The sequence below is a fragment of the Botryllus schlosseri genome, chromosome 12 (assembly GCF_051294905.1).
Source record: "Botryllus schlosseri isolate E-star chromosome 12, Bs_hap1, whole genome shotgun sequence".
NCBI lineage: Eukaryota > Metazoa > Chordata > Ascidiacea > Stolidobranchia > Styelidae > Botryllus > Botryllus schlosseri.
Window position 1 is genome coordinate 17,178,821 of NC_137247.1, and position 21,602 is coordinate 17,200,422.

Below are 21,602 nucleotides of genomic sequence, written 5' to 3' on the forward strand. Positions count from 1 at the left end.
GCTCCGCAAGCCAAATGTGGCCCTCGAGAAGGTTTTCTGTGGCCTGCGAGGTAATTCTCGAAATTAGTTATAACATCAGGTGAAATTGCAAGGCCAACCAAAATTAGATTAGCGTGACCGCGAAATTTGATGATGACTAAAAAATTTAGTTCTGACGCAGTGGTGTAACCAGGGGCCAGCCACATTTATCGCAGATCTTCGTATATGATAGGCTTACAATATTTTGGAAATCAAAAAAGAGGACACTTTCTCAGAAATTTGCAACTTGCAAAACAGGACTGAAATTCTCAAAATTCGGTTAATTTTTCCCACTTTGCGAACGGTTGACTAAAAAACAAAACAAAAAACAAAAAAAAGGTCATCATTTCTGCTCAGATCTCGAAATAACGTTTATCACTCCACACCGCCAGATCGATGACTAAAAAAAAAAAAAAAAAAAAAGGTCATCTTTTCGCTCAGAGCTAAAATCACCGTTTTTCACCCGTCGGAGCTTCACTTCTATGCTAATATGCGGCATATCACTCGAAATTTGCTCTAAATCTGCTCTAAAACCTAAAAAAGAGGACAAAATCTCAAAAAAGAGGACAAAAGGGCGTCCTCCGAGGACACTTTCAAAAAAGTCAAAAAAGAGGACAAATCCTCTTAAAAGAGGACGTATGGTAAGCCTAGTATATGACCATAAAGTAGAATATTTCGGATCAGATTTATTTGACTTGAAATTTTTCTTAGCACTTCGCATGATTTATTGTCACTCGATTTCTTGGGAGCCCCCACCTGATAATTGTAAATACGCGTAATTCATAGATTGCATCCAACTATATTCGCAATTAGGATATAACCTGTCGCCAAGCATGCTACGTCGCTTGTGCGCTCGCAGCGAGATCGTCGGCGATGAAGTATTTGCACCAAATGATGCAGCGGTTTTCAACGTTTTTGTCTTCGTGGACCCCCTTTGAACCGTCACAGACCTCGCAGACCCACAAGTCTTACTTCAAATTTACCTCTTTTATCGTTCAGCCGTCATCTGTCTTGTGCAAATTGGCTGGTGATAACCAACAGCAAAATGACCTTTCTTGAAAATATCATCATACTATTGATGTGAAAATTGGGAAGACATTTTGGTATTTCAAAGTGAATTCTGTAGCTGCATTTCTTAAAATAGGAGCCAGGACCTGAAAATCCGCACCGTCGATCTGATATGAACGAGTGTCGGACATCCATTTCCACAAGGATGGGTGGCGGCGAGTGTAATAGTAACTCGTAACGCTTCCGACGCCTTTGGCAACATACATCGACTTATATGTCGTCCAGCCTACTCATTTCTATCCAGCAGCTCATCCTGAAGTTATTCTGGAATAGCGGTCATTAGGGCTGCATTTAAAACAAACGGTGTTTCGAAACACTTTGTTGAAAACATGTTTTAAACAGTGCTTTAAACGAAGGCCTTTTAAAAAAAATTGTGTTTTTTTGTGGTTAAAATATGCAATAATTGTGTAAATACTTGAAAAAAACATCTTGTATGAGCCTACGGAAAATTTCCTCCCGATATAGCCGACGTATATCGATATGGTATGGTTGAAACCCGCAAAATAGTCGTTTCAACGGCAACAGTACAGATATTTCGTCAAAGGACCTTATATTTTCAATTGTCAATGTCAATCCACTCTTGCGTCACAATTGAATATTCGAGCTTGAAAAAAAAAGAAAAAAAAACACAATAAAAACAGGTTTTAAATTAGGGCCTTGTTTCAACCATGTTTGTTTTAAATTGATTTTTGTTTTAAATGCAACCTAGCGGTCATTTGTATATCAAAGGAGAACTGGATATCTGCAAACAATTTACTTCAAAAATCCCACAAAACATCCCTAAACAGCAATATGTTAGACTGTTAGTATATGTAGACCATTGACAATTTGGCAATTAAAATGAGTTTGCACGGTGGAATATTTAATTACTAGACGGCTACCTGTTTATGTGAATCCGGAGGTTTTAACAGTTGTGAAGCGAAAGTACTTCGTGATTTCTCTAGTTTTAAACAAAATCAAAATTGGGTTATCAAACATTTTTGAAACTTTGAGGTTTCGCGGACCCCATGACAATGCTTCACGGACCCCTAGGGATCCGCAGACCCCCGGCTGAGAACCACTGTGATATAGGCATATTCACCGAAACCGTCGATATTGCTATGTCTAAACGCCAATAATCCTGTCCTTGCCAAATGAACTTTTTGATATACAGATGTCACCACCAATATTTGTAGGTAACATATTGATTGATAGAATTCATTCATACCTTTAAAAAAATTCGCGCCTGACGCGACCAGGCCATGACTCCACACTGCACAGTTGCACATGGAGTTTTTATGATATATTTGTTATAAATTTTAAAGCGCAGTAATATAAGTCTTGTTTTCAATGTTAACTAATTCTGATCGCTCCTGTCCGACTACTAAAAAAAGGTTATCAATATTCCAGTTGCCCGCGCAATGGTTCGTAAATCTCATGTGGCCCTTTGGCCACCCATGATATAGATACAATTGGAAATTATTTGCAAATTACAATTAAGCAGCATAGAGGGATAAAATCGCAATATGCATCTTCGTGATGCAGTCACAAATTGATGCATTTTTTGAAATTATCCCGTGATACTGTGACAAGGTTAATACATCGTCTGGTTCTGTAAAATTGTAAAATTGATGCAAATATAACCAAATGCGGCTTTCCACTTGGCAAAATTGAAAATATTTGTAGTTTAGCTTATAGCTGCCTGGGTCGAACACATGATTAAGAAAGACTGAAAGTCCTAGTCCTTGACTACTTGACTAAGTGCCTGTAGACTAGACATATGCAATTTGAACATTTCCTAAATTCTGTTTCCGACAAATGTTTGTTATTGTTTTTTTTTAAACCATACCGTCACGAATATTCAATTGTGACGTCATAGTGGATTGGCATTAACAATTGAAAATGTAGGGTAAATATAGCTCCTTTGACGAAACAGGTTTCCAACCCCTGCCGCATACAGACTGAAAATTTTTTTTACCAGAACTACATCATTACGCAGCATTTTATGGTCAGCGGTTATCATCGTTAGAACATTCATTCCCTACCAATGATCTATATCTAGGTAGTATAGCTGTTGAACCGGCTATTTGGTGGGTTCAAACCATCTCATATCGTGGCCTATACGTTTGCTATATCGGGTGGTAATTTTCCCGTGGGCTCATACAACATGTTTTTTTGTAAAATATTCACACAATTATGACATAATTATACAACTTACAAAAAAACTTAATTTTGTTCTTAAAAAGCCTTTGTTTGAACACTGTTCAAAGATGTTTTTCAAAAAGTGCTTAATACAACCATTTGTTTTTAATGCAACCCTTTGCCAATATTTAAAGCGTTCCAAAACGGCTACAAGCGGCAACAAGATCACAATAAATCTTCTTTGCATACATAACTAATAATTGTGAACTATGGTGTTATCATTTGTGTATGCAAGCTTTTTTTAAATAAATCATGTGTTCATTTTTGTGCATACGTTGTTCAAAATTATTGCAAAATATGATTTGTCAACTTTTATTCTCATCCAGCTTCAGAAACTGTTCATCATGGATCCTAAGATGACTTTCAACGCGTACTTTCACGTCGCGACTGTAATCAAAGCGTGCAAAATCACGAGTGTATCGTTCTCCAACTGCGACCTGTCAAAGGCAAAACTGGAATCGTTCCGGAAGAATTGCCAGGAAAGTCAAGTCTCAGTAAGTATAACGATTGTCTTATTCATCTCATATGCGTACTTCAAATACAAAACCTTACCTATAAAAGTATATATCAACATTCTCATTATGACTGAAATAAAACGAAAAATAAATTCCTCACCTAACTGGTACCAAGCTACCGACGTGAGGTCAGGGAGGGAAGTGAGGCCTGTGCCTCACCTGGCGCCAGGATGAAAAAAATGTGAAAACATTCAATGATCATGATATGTACCTTCTATCTTCATAAATAACTGCATTTGAACATTTTCCATCCCACATCCCCAATTTCCATATGTATTGTTGAAAATACAGCGCGAAAATAGACATGAGGAACAGGTGAGGTTATGGCGGAAAGTGCCTCACCTGCGACAATGCAATTCACCATAAACAGCTCAGAATTCATAATAACTGCATGGTATCAATCACATGCCATTGTTGCATCGATTCCGAATATTCGTACAATGAGAGCGCGGGGAAACAATAGTCATGTGAGGCAAAGATAAATCTGCCGCACTGACTATTCGCTGACAAACGGACAATCACAGCACAGTGAAATGCGCTATCGATTTCAGTGTTGTATGAAGCGACGACCAGTACGTAATTCGGAGCAAATACATCCCTCACTGATATAACTGTTATGTATTTTCGATCTTTGGCCACCTTCAATTGTGGTAGGCTATGTAACAGCGACTTCCATAGTCTGCGTTGTAGTTGTTGTTGTTGTTGTTGTCGTTGTTGTTGTTGTTTGTGGCATTTATGATGTTTTCCAACTGCAATTATGACATTTTAACCGATATCCTAATGTAACATTCCATATTTTCCGTTGCATTTAAAACAAACGATGTTTCAAAACACTTTGTTCAAAACGTGTTTTGAGCAGTGTTTTGAACGAAGGCCTTTTTAACACTAGAACGATCAAGTGGCTTTTTTGAGGCATTTTCATTTTTGAAGAGCTGGCATTCAGTCAAATCCTACGCTGTTCGGCTGAAACTTCTTGACTTTTATTTATTTTATGTACGCCACCTTACCTATGATTTTCATCACTCATCTAGTACAAATAAAAAAGTTATACACAGAACTACCTACAACTACCGAGTGGCTTTTTTGACGCATTACAGTGTTTCTACCTTAAAGCATCGCAGTTTCATATTCTTGAAAGTGTTATGTATCTGCTAAACGCAGAAAAGTCGTTTGTAACAACAGAACTTTGTTAATATCGACTTGGACTAACTGTGTTAGCACCCTTGCAATAGAAGGCCGTGGATCTTCCTCGTTCGGAGTCACCAAAGCTCTGTAATATTATATTTCTGAAGCTCAGCGTGTTACATATAGGCTTACCATATGTTGGAAATCAAAAAAGAGGACACTTTTTCAGAAATTTGCAAGTTGCAAAACCGGAGTGCAATTCTCAAAAACCGGGTTAATTTTCCCCACTTTGTGATCGGTTGACTAAAAAAAAAAGGTCATCTTTTCGCTCAGAGCTAAAATCACCGTTTTTCACTCCGAAATAACCGTCAGAGCTTCACTTCTGTGCTAATATGAGGCATATCACTAGCAATTTGCTCTAAAACTGCTCTAAATCTCAAAAAAGAGGACAAAATCTCAAAAAAGAGGACAAAAGGGCGTCCTCCCAGGACACTTTCAAAAAAGTCAAAAAAGAGGACAAATCCTCTTAAAAGAGGAAGTATGGTAAGCCTAGTGTTACAGGACATGACATTTGAAATGTACCATTAGACCAAGCCGATATCTGCATTGTCCATACTAATATACTGGGGTTGTACAAGGGCTAAGGGCATTTGCTCTGGTCTACGAGATGTATCTTCGGGGGGAGAGGGAGCTGGATCTAGTAAATTGAATGCATATGAGGACTGGGGGCATGAGTGCATTATGATTAGTCAGACCCTCCCGAGGAACAGGTCTATGGCACTCATGAGCTTTCTATTGACATAAGGAGTAAAAAAAGGTGTAGACTCGATAAAAATAGTATAGTTTTCGTTTATTACATGGTCGAAATGCCAGGAAATAATTGGGGTAAAATGTCAGATGGTGGACGCTGCTGCTACCGAGTATTTGTACAAGGGCGTCTCATATTTGGGCAAGGATAGGTCAGTCACCTCTTCTATAATCTATAAATTTGCAAAGCATAGTAATGTGAAGAGTCTGGTGTAATCCATCTTGAAACAATGTTACGTGAATGTGGCTGTATACGCTTGGAGAAGCAAACGAAGTCCCAGTTGACACTATTGTCAAAAGTTGCTTGAAGCTACCCAGGACCAGAAGGAACACAGGCAGCTTCATGTAGCCACACTTTTCAAAGCTATCATCTTATTGATAAGCGTAACGGCGAGATGCCAGTGTAGAGATCGAAGTTGTACACATATATATTCAGTTCACCCCAACCGGATGTAACTGTTTCCTTCAGAAACAACACAAACAAAAAACCAGTGACGGTTAAATGTCATAACGAAGCAAAAACAGGGGGATATTATTGGCCAGGTTGCAAGGCAGTATTCTATGAGGAACCACCAAGTCGACGATGGTCCGTGCATGTTTTCTTAGAATGTGAATGATCTTCTACTTGCCAAAATGCCGATACTATAAAAATATGCAAATCAAGGATTAGTTGCGAGATTGCATCATGCAAATCTTATCTGATAAGCTCTGTCACCAATAACCAAGAATGGTGATGTGGCTAAAGCGGATCTGGAACCTACTCCAAAGTTTTGAAGAACGCGCCCAAATACCAAATGCGTACCAGAACAACAATTATATGTTACACCAAAATACGGCGATTTGTTATATAAGTGTTGCACTAAGGTGTGTCTAAAATATTGCAAGTAGCTGTGAGCGCAATAAACAATGGTTTCTGATGCCGTTTGTTGAGATTTATGCTGATTTTAGCTCCGTTGAATGCATTTAATCGAAGAAAATTCAACATGCGTCAAAAAAGCCACAAGGTAGTTCTAGGTAGTTCGAAGTTCCGTTAGTTCTAGTGTTAAAAAACAAAATTGTGATTTTTCTTAGTTGTAAAATCATGCCATAATTGTGTAAATACTTGAAAAAACATCTTGTATGAGTCTACGGAAAATTACCACCCGATATTGTCGACGTATATCGATATGGTATGATTTAAACCATGTGATGAGCGGATAGTGCTTTGCGAGACTCGGAATCCCTCCGACAACTTTAGTGTCTGAGGAAAACTCCTTCCGACTCCGAAGAGCTCAATCCCAATCTCCGAGATACTCCAATGAATCTCGTCAAGTATCCGAAACAGTGGCAACCATGGTACACTTGGTAATGTGTTTTACTAAATTAATGTGATAATAGGGTTGGCCTCATAGTATTGTCTACTCTCGAGTCCCCAATTGCAGTGCAGATGGCTGATTTTTATGCACTTGGCAATCCTTTTGCATGTTACCCGTCATATTACAACTTTTCAACTGTCTGTGTTTTGGTTTGTTATCATAATCAAGAGTGTATTCTGGTCAGAGCTATCCAAAGACATCGGAGACAAAAGTTACAATACTCTGAAAAAATATCTGTAGTAAACTGCGACTCCGCTCCGACTGTCACAAAATCGGCAAAACTCCGCTCCGAATCCACTCCGACTCCGCTCCGATGCTCATCACTAATTCAAACCCGCAAAATAGTCGTTTCCACAGCAACAGTACAGATATTTCGACAAAGGAGCAATATTTACCCTATATTCTCAATTGTCAATGTCAATCCAATATGCCGTCACAGTTGAATATTCGTGACGTCATTATTTAAGAAAATAAACAATAAAAAACATGTTTTAAACATGGGCCTAAAATGTTTGGATTGTTCGCGATACACCAGTATCACTTGTGAGAGCAAACAGTCACGTATTGGTAAATCACGAATAAATTGACCGCAAACGAAATGATCGTAGTAGTAGTAGATTAACCTAATAGCGATAACGTATCTCCGTTTTAGACGGCTCAGCGGTTACATTGTGCAGTGCTCACCTCTACCAACTTTTTAGTTTGATTTTTAAATCAAACAAATATAGTTTATGCGTTTATATTTTCACGAATGTGTAGACAGGTGGTGTCATAGTGTGTTGTATCATATCAATTTGTTTAAACTTCTCGAGGTTTCGTTTTCGATATTCAATTTTGAATGATAATAACAGAATGTAGCATGTAGCTATGCAGGTACTGACATATTTTATTAGCTGTTCAACGTGTGCGTGAGCTATACAACCCATATTTGCATGTGTCGTTAACTTTATATTCGTTATTTGATTCAAGATCAATGGTCAATTAATATGTCTGTCACGTAGCTCCGCCCCCCCCAGACCCCCTTTCGCATCTATTATTATTATCCATCTTTCACCCCGGCCAGGTTTGGCCAGGTGCTGGATTCGGCCATGTCTATTATTGCATGTGTGCAAGGATGGACTACATCAAAACTATATAATTCTACCGCATGCCAAGACGTGATGATTATCGGAATACGGGACTTATCTAACAAATGCAGAGATTTGATGATGATTGACACATCTGTACGGAATCATATTCTTGTTTGGTACACGTATTTCCATGTTTATTCGTTATTATCCTTGAAAAAGCGCATAATCCAAATAGGGGCCCCTTTGATCAGTGGGGGGGGGGGGGCGGGCGATCGCCCACCTCGTCCACCTAAAAGCCATCACTGCCTGTATTGAATCGATCATAATAACTGAATACTTCGCTAACGGAGAAAAATGAAATATGTATTGTAGAATGTAGAATTGCAGCGGCTAACAGGGTGCAAAGAATAAGTACTCTCGCCGAGCAGACCAGCTTTCTTTTGCTGGCTGATGTTGTTATTCACATCGTTATTTATCTTTATCCGGTAACTTACGTGTAAGTGTACTTACGTCATTCTACCAGGCATACATTACTCATGGTATATTGGTTCGGAATGCGCCTTTTGATAAAACAGAAATAATAATGAAAACGGCAACTGTATCTGCACAGATTTGTTAGTGAAATTATTGTTGTTTAAATATTTCTTCTACATCACGACAAAAACCACATTGTATGAATAAGTCGACTTCACAAACAATTCGAGTGGCAATTAGTCGAATCGTTTGGGCAAGGGGTGTCAACCTCAACTTGCCTCTCGGGCCAGATTCAAAGATCCAGGTCGAACGCGGGCAGCAACAGGCAACGAATGCATAATGTTACCTCGAAATCCATGGCTTGTTTTTCACTTGAATACTTGATTATAAAGTAATGTAATATATCATGGGGTTCTATTCTAGCAACACCGATATTCGAAAACAACGGAATTCGCAAAAATACGATAATTGACAGTATAAATAAATTTCCAAACATTGACTCCAACGACAATATAAGTTGTCAGATGTCTTTGATTCCTTGGTCTTTATAGTTGTACTCTGCCGTTAGCCTCGCGTATGCGATGTGCGTCGAGCAATACAAGAGGTACTAACTGTAAACGAGGACGTTAGAATTTGATTCCTTATTATCATAAAATCGCGATACGGGTTGTCGGGAGGTCGGGAGGTTTTTAGTTTAGAAGAGATACAGCTCTGCGATCAAATTTATTTGAAACATTTTATCGTGTAACGAATATATTCTTCATGTAACCTGCATATAACGGTTTTGCATTGGCGTTTTCGCTTCTCTGAATAACTACTTTCAAATAATTTTCTCCATAAAACTCTAAATTCAGTGTGCAATTTATTGCCTTCTCAGAATTGGTTGCGAATGTTGCCGACTTGTTCTTAATGGTGCGTAGAGTGAACAGACAATACCATGTCGGATAGATGTAATGTGGCATATTAACCTGCTCGACATTTCCTGACTTAGTGGATTATTTAGTAGAATAATTTCCGACTAAAAATTACAAAATTGGTTACAAATGTGCCTGACGACACAAGCATTTTTTCAATCTACTGAAAATGGCTTCGCGTGCTGGATGAAATCGTTTGGCGATCTGCATGTTTCACAACACTGGTGTGGGCATCGATATCGCATTGTGATTAAGACATATCGGTATAAACAAATAAGTAATTTATCATGGAAGAACCTTTTACTGTAAGGTGATACGTTTGGCTATAAAAAATTACCAATATGCATGACTGCATCAGGCCACTATATACATTGGATCTGGTTTACGATGCAGAATATCTTTGGTCATCACCGCAGTTGACGCCATTTGTTGCTGAAATTGGTATTCCACGCTGCAAATCGATTTTATTTGGCGTCACATATTTCATATTATTCGAAGATAATAATGATCACACAATTCTTATTCATAGCTCTCGACTCTGCGCATAAGCGATCCCAAAATGTCAGCAGACGAATATCACGAAATCGCCTTTACACTCGAGGCCGTCAGTTGCAAAGAACTATACTTGGAGAACTGCGATTTAACTAGCGAGAAGCTTTCTCAATTCTACACTGGATGTGAAGACAACGATGTAACGGTGAGTACATTTAATGCATGGGTGGGCCAACTTTTTGGCTCGCTGGCCGCATTCAGCATTTGAATCCATTCGCGGAACGCACTTCATTGAATTGAGATTAGATAGAAAATAAACATCACACTAGGACTTTTTCATGGTGAAATGAAAAGTTCAGTAAGTCGCTTTTAAAACGTTTCTAGAGTCGTTAGGGGACCGCATAAAACGGCGGAGGGGTCACATCTGGGCCGCGGGTCGTACTCTGCCCACCCCCGATTTAATGTAAAGAGTGTAACTGCAGTATTCGGTTGATTTGAAACGATATTGAAAAATGAATGGATGAATGACTCTCTCTCTTTCCTTTGAATTGTTGCAATACAAGCAAAACTGAGTGAATTGCTCGACTACAAGAAGACATGGTCAAATTTAATGATGTTGTTATTGAAAATGATTTCAGCATAGGCGGAATGGAAACTTGGCCCAATCACGAAGTAATGAAAGAGTTCAGATGCACACCATGCATTTTATATTCGAGTTTCCTTATTACAATATGACAACATGGCAAGTTGAAGTAAACATGCCTATCAGAACAAATCTGGACAATTGTTACTACGCACGAATTTCGATTGTTAGCCATAGCCAATCTATGCGAGATTTGTATGAGCCGAAGTTACTGTAATATTAGGTTTGAATTATTCAATTGTACTACATGACAGCCACAGTGGTACAGGTACAGTTACAGTTGTTGTGAATCGAATGCACCTCTTTACATCAAAGGCTGTTATTAACTAATATAAGCAATGAATGGAAACGCATTGGTTTTATACTTAGGCCTACAGCAGACAACCTTCAGACCAGTGCTTCTCAACCTTTTTGAGTTCCATTCGCACTTTTTCTGTAAAATAAATTCCATTCGCACAAACTAACCGAAAATTTCTATACAAAAAGAAGATGAAGATACCTATTAACATGTTGTTCAGAAATGCAACAAATTGGCAACTATGTAGCTGAATCTATCAAGTCTCTCATTAAAAAGGCGACATTTTCTGCTCGTTTTTAGTGCAACTATATCACTAAAACACTTCTCGGACAAACAAGTTGTTGGGTTTTGTACATGAGCGTCTACTAGTGTTTAGATGGCCAGGTCTAAAAATCTGTTCCGCACTGATATCCAAAATACACCGTATTTTTCGCTAGTGAAAAATGCTTGCTGGCAGAAATCGTTTTTGAGAGCTGACACAAAGGTCCTGGAGGCTCCAGTTTGTCGAAAGGGTGTAAAACCCACATGTTTGTGTTGATGCTTTTGCCTCATGTCTTGGAAAATAAGGTCCAAAACGATTAAGGAGAGTAAACACATTAATGCTCGCTACCTCATAATACGTTGCTTCAATTTTTTTTTTTTTTTCTTTCGATTTCTCATTTTCTGTCTCGCGAGTATGTGAGAAGAGCAAATAAACTCACGATACAGTGTGTTCTGCTAGCTCAATCTAACGTGAGAAATCATAGCAGTTTAATAGCGGTAAAGCAGCTTTTTAGACTTCCACCAAAATCTGAGCTTTCGTGGCATCACGCAACCCGAGCCTTTCCAATGAAAATGAATTAATTTTTAACATTACAGTAGTATGCTACGATTTTACGGACACCACAATTAGCGCACACAACAATTCTCCCTAATACAGCTGTACAAAGCAATTTAGGGATGGTGTGAACCTCTGAAAGGTTCAGGTTCGTGTGAACGCGAACCTTTTTGAAAGGTTCTGTGTGAACGCGAACGTGAACCTCATGACGTCACGTGACGTCATATTGCTAATTCCAATCCTATCTTTCAGTGAAGTGATAGCCTATATCAATGTACAGTGTACACGATGACTAGCGACGAGTCGGGTCACATAAGCCACAATGCCGAGGTACATAGTGGCGTTGAATGTATCAACTGAGTCAATCAAAGAATATAATAATCCCATGAACTCAATATTTTCCGTCGCTTAGCCAACAATTTTGACGAGCACTTACTAGGGAATGAAAGCTTACGCCTTAACGGTCAAGGCCAGACCAGACAATGTATTCGGCGTCTGAGTATTGCTACATGATATTGAGCAGAGTGTGAAACGGGTTTCTATAGTTGCTACCGATTTTACCCCAATAACAAGTTATACAGCAGTAGCCAACACATCAATCGTACGGATTTGGTTTTAATGATACAGTAAACCTATGAAGTCAAGATTGACCCCGTATACCCCTGCTAGATTTTTTACATCAGAAAACGATTGATTGGTGGAATAAGCATCATTGCTGACTACGCATTTCGCTCGTGATGTTGTGTGATTGCGGGTCAAGATCACAGCAGAGAGTCACTAAATGCTCACAAACGGTAATTATGCTGGATATTTCGAGCAAACTTTTGTAACAAAACGAGTAAAACTTTTGAGATTGTCAAGGTGCATGCTCGTTTACTGTTGAATTTTATACTGCCAGCGCCATGCATAGAGTGGCCCGCAGTTGAAATGCAATAAATATGAACGAAAGATGTCATATTGAAGTGAAAATTGTAATATATGAAAAAGTTCACAGTGCAAAACCTACCAAGGTTCTGTTGTGAACGTGAACCTCTAAATTTCCGAGGTTCATACCCAGAACGCGAACGTGAACCTCACGTTCACACCATCCCTGGGAAAGCATGTCTGACGCACGCGATTTCAAGTTAGGGTGAACTAAATTCCTCTGCGTGTCGCAGTTGTACTGCTGTCTACTCATATTGCAAAAACGGTACTGTTCCGTGCCGACAACGGAGCATATCCATATCGGAAGGTTTGGCCATCCCGCATCGGTCATTTCTGGCCAAGGTTTTGTCGCCGTTTATGTTTTTGGCACCGCATTTTATCAGTGGTTTGTTGGTCGAAACTTTACGTCTTCATGTGCCCCAACGCAGAAGAGGTTGGCCTTGAAATGAATGCGTATCATAGGCCTGAACTCGATCGTTGCACACCCCTACACTAGTTCATCCCAAATATCATCATGAATTCTCATGATAAAGCCATATTTTTTGCGTGTCTCGCTTATTGGCTACAGTACCCAACACAGCAGTGTCCTGGGATATGTAAAAACTATCGCAGGAATTTTTGCAGTAAATTCAACAAATATTACGTAGCCTACACTGTGTCGACCCAAAATTATACCCTTTGCGGTCCATACTTTAATAACACTTGATGGTGTAAACATTTGCGTTACCGCATTCACTACTATCCTCATGCCTTGCGGTAACTGAACACTTTGAGCAGTCATAACAAAAATATGATGATTGTTTAGCGACAGAAAGCAGAAAGTCATTTTGACGTCATTATTCCAGTTTGTCGCAGGCTCAGACGGGATGATATACTGTATGTCTGTCACTACACTAGCTTGCAAACCAGGCTTTTAGTTACGTAATATTTATAGGGCGAAAATATCAATTCACGACGGCTTGTTGAGAGCTACGATTAGTGGGGCGTCATAAGTTGAACAAGTTTTTATAATTGCTTCGACACTACAACAGTTGAACTGCCCTTGAATTTCCTATTAGGTTTATTGGGATTATTCCACTACGGAAAATTAACAATTATTCACGGTTTTCATCGGCACACATCCGGATTTACATTCGCACCAGTTGCACCACCTTCGTCATTCGCATTGCATTTTTTTTAATTCGCACCAGTGCGAACCGTCACACAGGTTGTAAAGCACTGGTTCAGACAACAACTACAATTGAGCAATAATAGCAAAACTGAATTGAGACGATAGCGATCACCACAATCTCCCCACCTAATGAAACAAGCATTAGTACTGAGGAGTAACTAACGGGAAACAAAGTCCCCATATCTATCAGGAGCTCTTCTTGTCCGTGAAGAGCGTCATAGAGTCGAACCTCTGGCTTTGAGCATCCTCATTTTCAGCGATTTGAGCAGGGATATTGGCGTTCGCACTACCGTATTCGTCGGCCTGAGTAACATTTTCCTGTTCGATTTCGCGGGAGGGCATATCCAAGTCCGATTGAAAAGGAAAAAATTTCTTTCTGTGAGGCGAGGATTCGGTGACCTCGGTCATATGCCGATATGGAGCAAGGTCTGTAGTGCAGACGGTCGACTCTCTTCCATCTGGATAGCGAATCAAAGCATCTTTCGGATTAGCATCGAGCAAATACACTTATCGCATCAAGGGTCACTCTTATCGAGGATGAACCCATGCTGTAGAACTGTGCCCGGCCTGAAAATCCAATCGGGTAATGAAGAGCCATTCATTGATCGCCTTTGAAAAGAAGAAAAAAAAAGCGACCGTGTGGTGCACAATTTATAGATCTGATGCAATGCAATGAGTCTTGGAGTACCTCCTCCAATGAGGACAGTGGCATTTGGTGCCGGGCAAGCAGTAGTTTCACTGCTCTCCGAACAGTTTGGTTGGCTCTCTTACATTAGGAATTACCAGTGGGATGACAAGGGGTTGATTGACTTGTTGCAACACCTTTCATCGTTAGGAAATCGTTCATTCTTTTCGACATGAATGACATCGATCTACCGCTGTGTAGGGGAGATGTGGTACCGATGAATCAAAAATTGGAAAATGGTCGCTGGCCCCAAAATGTTCAGCCGAAAACAGTAGATCTTTTGCTGGCTCAGCACTTTGATACAAGCTCTACCTATCGCGCAAATATAGGCCTACATGAATATCCGTCTTTTCAAAAGATATTTATGGACGTTCAAAATTTGATGCTCGAACGTATCATCGGTCCCCACCCGGTGGGTCCAATGGCACACGACCCGGGGACCTATGACACATATACCCTAAAAAAGTCAGATGTGACAACTTTTCTTGCTCAGTATTTTAATCTAAGCTACAGCAAGCCAAAGAAGAATGTTTGGTCGCAAATGTCAAAAAATAGAATAAATAATAACTCAAATGTTGTCATAAAATCACGTTTCGATTTAGGCTCGAACTTATAAATTTGAGGGTACATACATATTGCCCGAAAATCGACAGTGTGACTTCCAAATACCTCGTTATAGCGATAAAACATCATATGCAATTATTACATAAAGATTTTCTGTACGTTGGCATTTTTCATTTGTTTCATGATTAGTATGCTTGATTATTTTGCTTGATTTGGCTATTGTATCATCGGTCCCCACCCTACGAATTTTACACATGAATCGAAAAAAATTCCACTCAAGGAAGGTACTGAAAAAAAATAAGTGCCATTATATAGCCTGATACAAGCCCTACACTTCACAATAAAAATGACTGCTGGTTTGTTCGTGTTGAAGGTTACAAAGAAAAATGTATATGTCGATCTAAATTTAGTTTACACCCCCCAAAACAAAAAAAAACATCTGTGAGAGACCCCATAGCTAGCGCTTGTTGAATTTTTTTGTATGTGAGGAAAGATTTTACCAGCATGCAATTGTAAACAAGTTCACGTAGTGTAATCATGGAATTATCATAGAGAATTTTCAAAGTATTTTCGGTCCCAGTGATCCATCGGTACCACATCTCCCCTACATATTTAGGCAATCCAACGAGACTGAACAACGTCATTAGACATTCAATGACTGTTTCTGACGTCATATTGTAGGTGGAAATGCAAAAGGAAAGCGTGATCTTTCGTCAACAATGATTAAAATGAATTAACGTTCACCAGAACCAACCTGTGAAATCGATTAATATTATTGGCCAGGGATAATTGGCTTTTATCAGTCGGCGGGAATCTTCTTGATAAAATGTAGGTTTGAGTTTGGGGCATATATGTCAGCTTGAACAGATAGTTTCACGTCTTCCGTGAAATACGCTAAATTCTTGGATTTACCAAAGTGGAACAATCGGCTAACTCGGGGATGACCAAGTTGAGCATAGATTTCATTATAATTTTGAGGTGAACCAATTACTGAGCAAATACGAGACAAGGTGTCTGCAGCGACGTTTCCGATTCCCGCGCGATGCGAGATGTTATAGTTGAAAGAGCTGAGCTCAAGCAGTCAGAGCGCTAGTTTTGTATTCTTGATTTTGCTGTGATGCATCTTCTTAAATAAGATAAAGCTCTTTGATCCGTAGCAAGAAGGAATTTCTGATTGACAAGCAAGTAATTCCACTTTCCAACCGATCCAATGATTGCGACAGAATTTTCAATGGCGGGATGGTTGGATTCGGTTTTGAACGGGTGCGAGAGAAGAACGCCATCGGCCGATCACACTGATTCAAAGCTGCTGCAGTAGCGCAGTTTGACGTGTCACACTCAACTGTTAATGGTATGTCTTCGTAAATTCATCCTAGACACGAGTTCATTATCTCTTTCTTTAATTGATAAAAAAGCAGCAATAGCATCAGCTCCGAGATAAAAATCGGCTGAACGAATAAGAGGCCCAATCTTTGCCGTGAAGTTGTGAATCAATTTGGAATAATATGAAAACATACCGCATACGCTTCAACCTTTCGAGTCCGTTGGCGCGGCCATTTCCAGGAGCGGCTTCATGTGGTCAGGGTCCGGACTTATGTTGCCATGAGATATTTTGTGCCCAAGCAATTGTATTTATTCGATTCCGAAACTTGATTCCTCTGTAATGGTGGTGATATGACAAGCTGTTGCGGAATCTAAAAATGCTTTCAAGCGGACATCATGCTCTTCCTTGGTCGCGCAATAGATTGTAATATTATCCAAATACGCAACGACACCCTGTCATTTATACTTTGAAATAAACGAATTGATGTAACGTTGATAAGCCGCTACTATATTCGTGACATCTAATAGTAATCTGCAAAATTGGTAAAGTGAACCGCAAGCGGCAAATACCGTGAAAGTTATGTCATCATGGTGTAGCGCAGGAGTTCTCAAGTTGGTGGGTCATAGTAGTATATACGATCGCTGGCACATTGGTGATTTTTGCATGGGGTAGTATAGGCGGGGTGGTGACTCGTATTGAAAACCGGGGGTGGTGACTCGTACTCTCAGACCCCCCTCTCGGCCGTGATTCGTAATGGGTTCTTATGGACGCGGTCATGATTCGTACTTTTGGGTATAGGCTGCGGCGGTGACTCGTATTGAAAACTCGGGGTCGTGATTCGTACTTTTGGGTATAGGCTGTGGCGGTGACTCGTATTGAAAACTCGGGGTCGTGATTCGTACTTTCGGGTATAGGCTGCGGCTGTGACTCGTATTGAAATACTCGTGTTGGTGAGTCGTATTTTCAGGTATAGGCTGCGTTGGTGATTCGTACTTTTGGGTATAGGCGGCGGCGGCATACTAACGTGAAACTCGTGGTGGCATGCTAATGTTTTTAGTTATACGCGCGGCGACATGCTAACGACGATAATGTGTCTGTCATGTATTCTTACAGGGTCTCTGCTGATTCACCATGTGTTTTTATGGGTGCGGTCGTGAATCGTACTTTTAGGTATAGACATCTCTCGCATATCATACTTTCGGGTATAGGCATCACTAAACAGGAAATTCACTAATCCGCAGTGCATTGCGCGATTTTGAAAACCAGATGTTGGTGGTTGTATTTTGGATCTGTGTGACCCACTAAATACGTCCGTTTTGGAAATTCGGAGCGCGCACTATCGTATCGATTATTCCACTAATCCAGTCGGTGCTATTACATTCAGCAGTATTCAGTATTCAGCAGCGACACGAAAAGCGAGCAACAAATAACCGCGCTCGTAAATTAATACTTCAAAAAGTGTAAAATAGATTGCAAATCCCGCGATCGCTAACAAGATAATGTCTCGGACATAACCATTTTTAGTGACTTGGTGTTAAAGACATACCGATCACTCACAAGGTAATATTTCGGTAATTAGTTTAGCACAGAGCCGGCGTAGACGGTGATTCGAAAACCAACAATTTGACACTTTCTGGTGGTCGCTATATGTTTTGACACTTCCACAGTGGCTGACTTTAGTTGCGCGATAAGAATTATGAGAATATTCAATCAATGTATCAATTTGCCAACTCGAAATGAAACTTACTACACAAACCAAGTTGATTCGTATCTGAATGTGTTAATTCGGTACAATTCTAATTATTTTGAGAAATCTTTTCGTGATCTTTTGACTCGACCATAACCCGAATATTACTGACGCCGACTTTCAGCCACATCGAATTATTCGCACATTCCGAGCCGCTGTTTTCACACTTATAATCAATACCAACTATAATTCTACAAGAATCAAGAATCACAAGTATGTGCATTATACAGTTATTATCTTTATCAACATGAAATCAAACTCTTAACAAAAACACGCACCTTATCACTCGTCAACTCTATCATGAAAATCCTCGAGTCCTTATCATCAAAAATGTTATAGCGCGGCGTCGGAATCCATTCGTGGGATGTACTAAAGGTAAATCCAGATAATCCAAAATGAAATATTTGGACTTTGACATAGTCTGAATTGAAATATATTGACAAACATGACTACCAACTTTGATCCAGTCACATTTCAAGATCATACTTTGAAACAATCCTTGAAACTTACAACTCTATTCACGACTGAGTTTTCCGTTTATCAGTTTCAGTAAATACTATCGCGATATTTTAATGTGTTACTACACACAATAGAATCAATCAATGAAATAACACCTGTTGTAAATATTTCTAACTTGACAACCACTTGTGCATACCGCGATCGACTTGTGACGCGATGAGTTAAAACGGAATATTTCAATCTATTTGTCGAAACCTTGAGCAAACTATCAGGTTATTTTTTGTTGCAATCGAGTGAACGGAAATAGTATTACGTCTCAACATTTCAACATCTTCCCATACACAAAAGAGTAAAATACAAAAATCCTTGTCAAGTCAATCCGTTTGTAACTTACCCAACCAAAACAAAAAGTATCCTTACGGAAAGTAGACAAGACTACGCAAGTAATCACTACAACCAACAAACATATCAAGTTCGGTTTTAGGCATATACCACCAACTCGTCTTATTGGAATGTCAGCAACTCTTTACGGTCATAGTTACAACCACATAAACTAATTTACCCTGCCCACACGTCATGATCATTCCTGAAATCAACACAAACTCGACCACTGACTTGAGTTAACCACAAAACGGCATCAAGTTTTTAATCCACTTATAGCTGACATATTATTCGAATACATCGATGGAGAATATTATTGAACTCGTCGGTATTGTTACTTCAACAAATTACACCGGCTGCGAAAGTTAATATCGAATGGTAAAACTTGATCACATATTTGTTGAACACAGACATGACAAAGAACATGATCGTGATTTTATAAACTAGTCACATTACTTTTCACATCTATCAATATCAGAATACAAGTCATCAAACTTTTTGTTAAATGTAACATAGCACTTTTGGAATCGGATTCGTTATAGTCGTACAAATTGTATTAAACCCAACATCAAAACAAAAGGACTTTTTTAGTTCATTGAAATCAAATCATTCGTCTTCGACTTGTGCTTTTTTAGATTGCCCGCGACAATTCGTTTCGAGTGAGTTGTAACCAAAGTCAAGATATCTTTGTGTCCACAGATATGGAAGATGAATATAGCTAACACAATCACGAATCGACGTTTCAGAGTATTTCACGGATGTAATAAACTTGTTAGTGTCACCTATCTAAAAGTACGCAGGCGTTCGATTTCCATACCGACTGTTGCGGTGTTTAGGATTCACTTACAATAACCACGGGTGAGGATTTAACATCAACGTCGTTACTTGTGGTATTCACAACAGAGAATCGAAACATTACACAGTGTGAAAATATATCTTTGATATCAAAGCATTATCCCAAGTATACGATTAATAGTCAACTCCGTTCACACTTTCTATAGAACGTGCTAAATGTAAAATATCACTAGGTTGCACTCTAAGACTTTGATCATTACAAAAGTAAATTGGAATATGTTTGCTGGATGCATTCAATTCAGCTAGAAATGTCTAGTGCACAACAATCGTAATATCAAGGAAGTACTTGCTATCACTAAACGTGTTTTGTATCGTTGTTCATTTGTAGTATTGATTGAAATTGTTTTTGAACACTCAAATAATAATTCCCGACATGAAACCAAGCTGCTGAAAGTCGTTACCATAACAAAGAAACAATTTGTACGATGTTTGGCCAATGGACCATATAGTTTGGTGTACTAGAATTATTTGTGTAACACATACACCGACAATGCAATCGAAATTTTTTCCGTTGTCATTCGCTAAAGTAAATGTCATCACAATACTCTGTCACTAAAAGACGTTACTCGGACGTGCTTGAATTCTAGGCATAGTTCTGATTTACCCAACACAAGACCCAAGGACAACCCTAGTTTCAGTCGAACACAGATATCCAAAATATCGCACACTTCGCTATTCCTAAAGCGCAAACACCTGATACAAAATATTACTTGTTGTGTTGTTGCGGCATCATCTTCACAATATCACCCTCAATACAAATGATGTTTATGTGTAACATGCTATTGATTTGAATCACACCCACCTGACGGAAGAGGATTTACTCAATCTTTACAAAATAGATATTGACCAACATCACATCGCCGGATTGTATCTGTTTTGCTGGATACGAGTTATGTTAGTTTAACAGTAAACAAATTTCACCCTCTTGGATTATGAACTCAATGCGTTAGCAGTCATTCAATATTTTGTTTGTGTCAACTAGTTACTTGGTATGTTACTCCACAACTCTTACAAAAGTACGAAGGGTATTAACATCACACTAAGTAATTAACTTTACTCGATATTCTCGCATTACGAAACTAAAGAATGGTTGGTTAGACTCTACAAACTGTTTCGTTACCTCAAGAACTTTATTGTCTGAATGGTTGGTCACGTATCTTAATAATCAAGTAGTTCAACACAGAACTAGGATTAACAGAAACACCAGAGTTGTTTACACAAAAGTTTGTATGTGTACAGTATGCGAATACCATTTGTAAGTCCAGCACAATTGTGGTATCCATCCGAGTTTAGTTAACACAATTTACGACACCGAGGTCGCCTCATCTTTCGTAAGACAACAAACCAAGGCTTCAGGATATGTCCATGTCATAGCGATAAATCAGCTACTCCAACAACAGAGTACATATGTTTTCTAGTTACGGTGCTTACATCTTACACACAAAACAATTTACTTTGCTAACGAAAAGTGCTGAGTCATCATATGATTGTCCTCACAACAATAAAACTAAAACATACTATCATACAAAATGGTCGTTATAGTTTGCACCCCAACGGTACATCGTAAAAGTAACAAGTTTCGAGAATCCAGTTATTCAAAAAAACGTGAAAGTGTTTCTACGCCAAGTCGTTATGTTGACGAAAGCGTATATTGTAATATCATGATCGATTTGCATTCGTTGGTCACAAACTGTCACTATACTCTAAATAATTAT

The 21,602-nt window shown here is 39.1% G+C and overlaps 1 protein-coding gene across 2 annotated transcripts in view; it reads left to right on the plus strand.

Moving 5' to 3' along the window:
* LOC145451758 (uncharacterized) overlaps positions 1-21,602 on the plus strand; it is a 197,782-nt gene that overhangs the window by 86,082 nt on the left and 90,098 nt on the right. For both annotated transcript variants that reach the window (XM_080329994.1, XM_080329995.1), the window contains exons 7-8: positions 3,594-3,761; positions 10,057-10,224. In XM_080329994.1, coding sequence (XP_080186120.1) covers positions 3,594-3,761; positions 10,057-10,224 — 336 coding nt within the window. The remainder of the gene's footprint in view (positions 1-3,593; positions 3,762-10,056; positions 10,225-21,602) is intronic.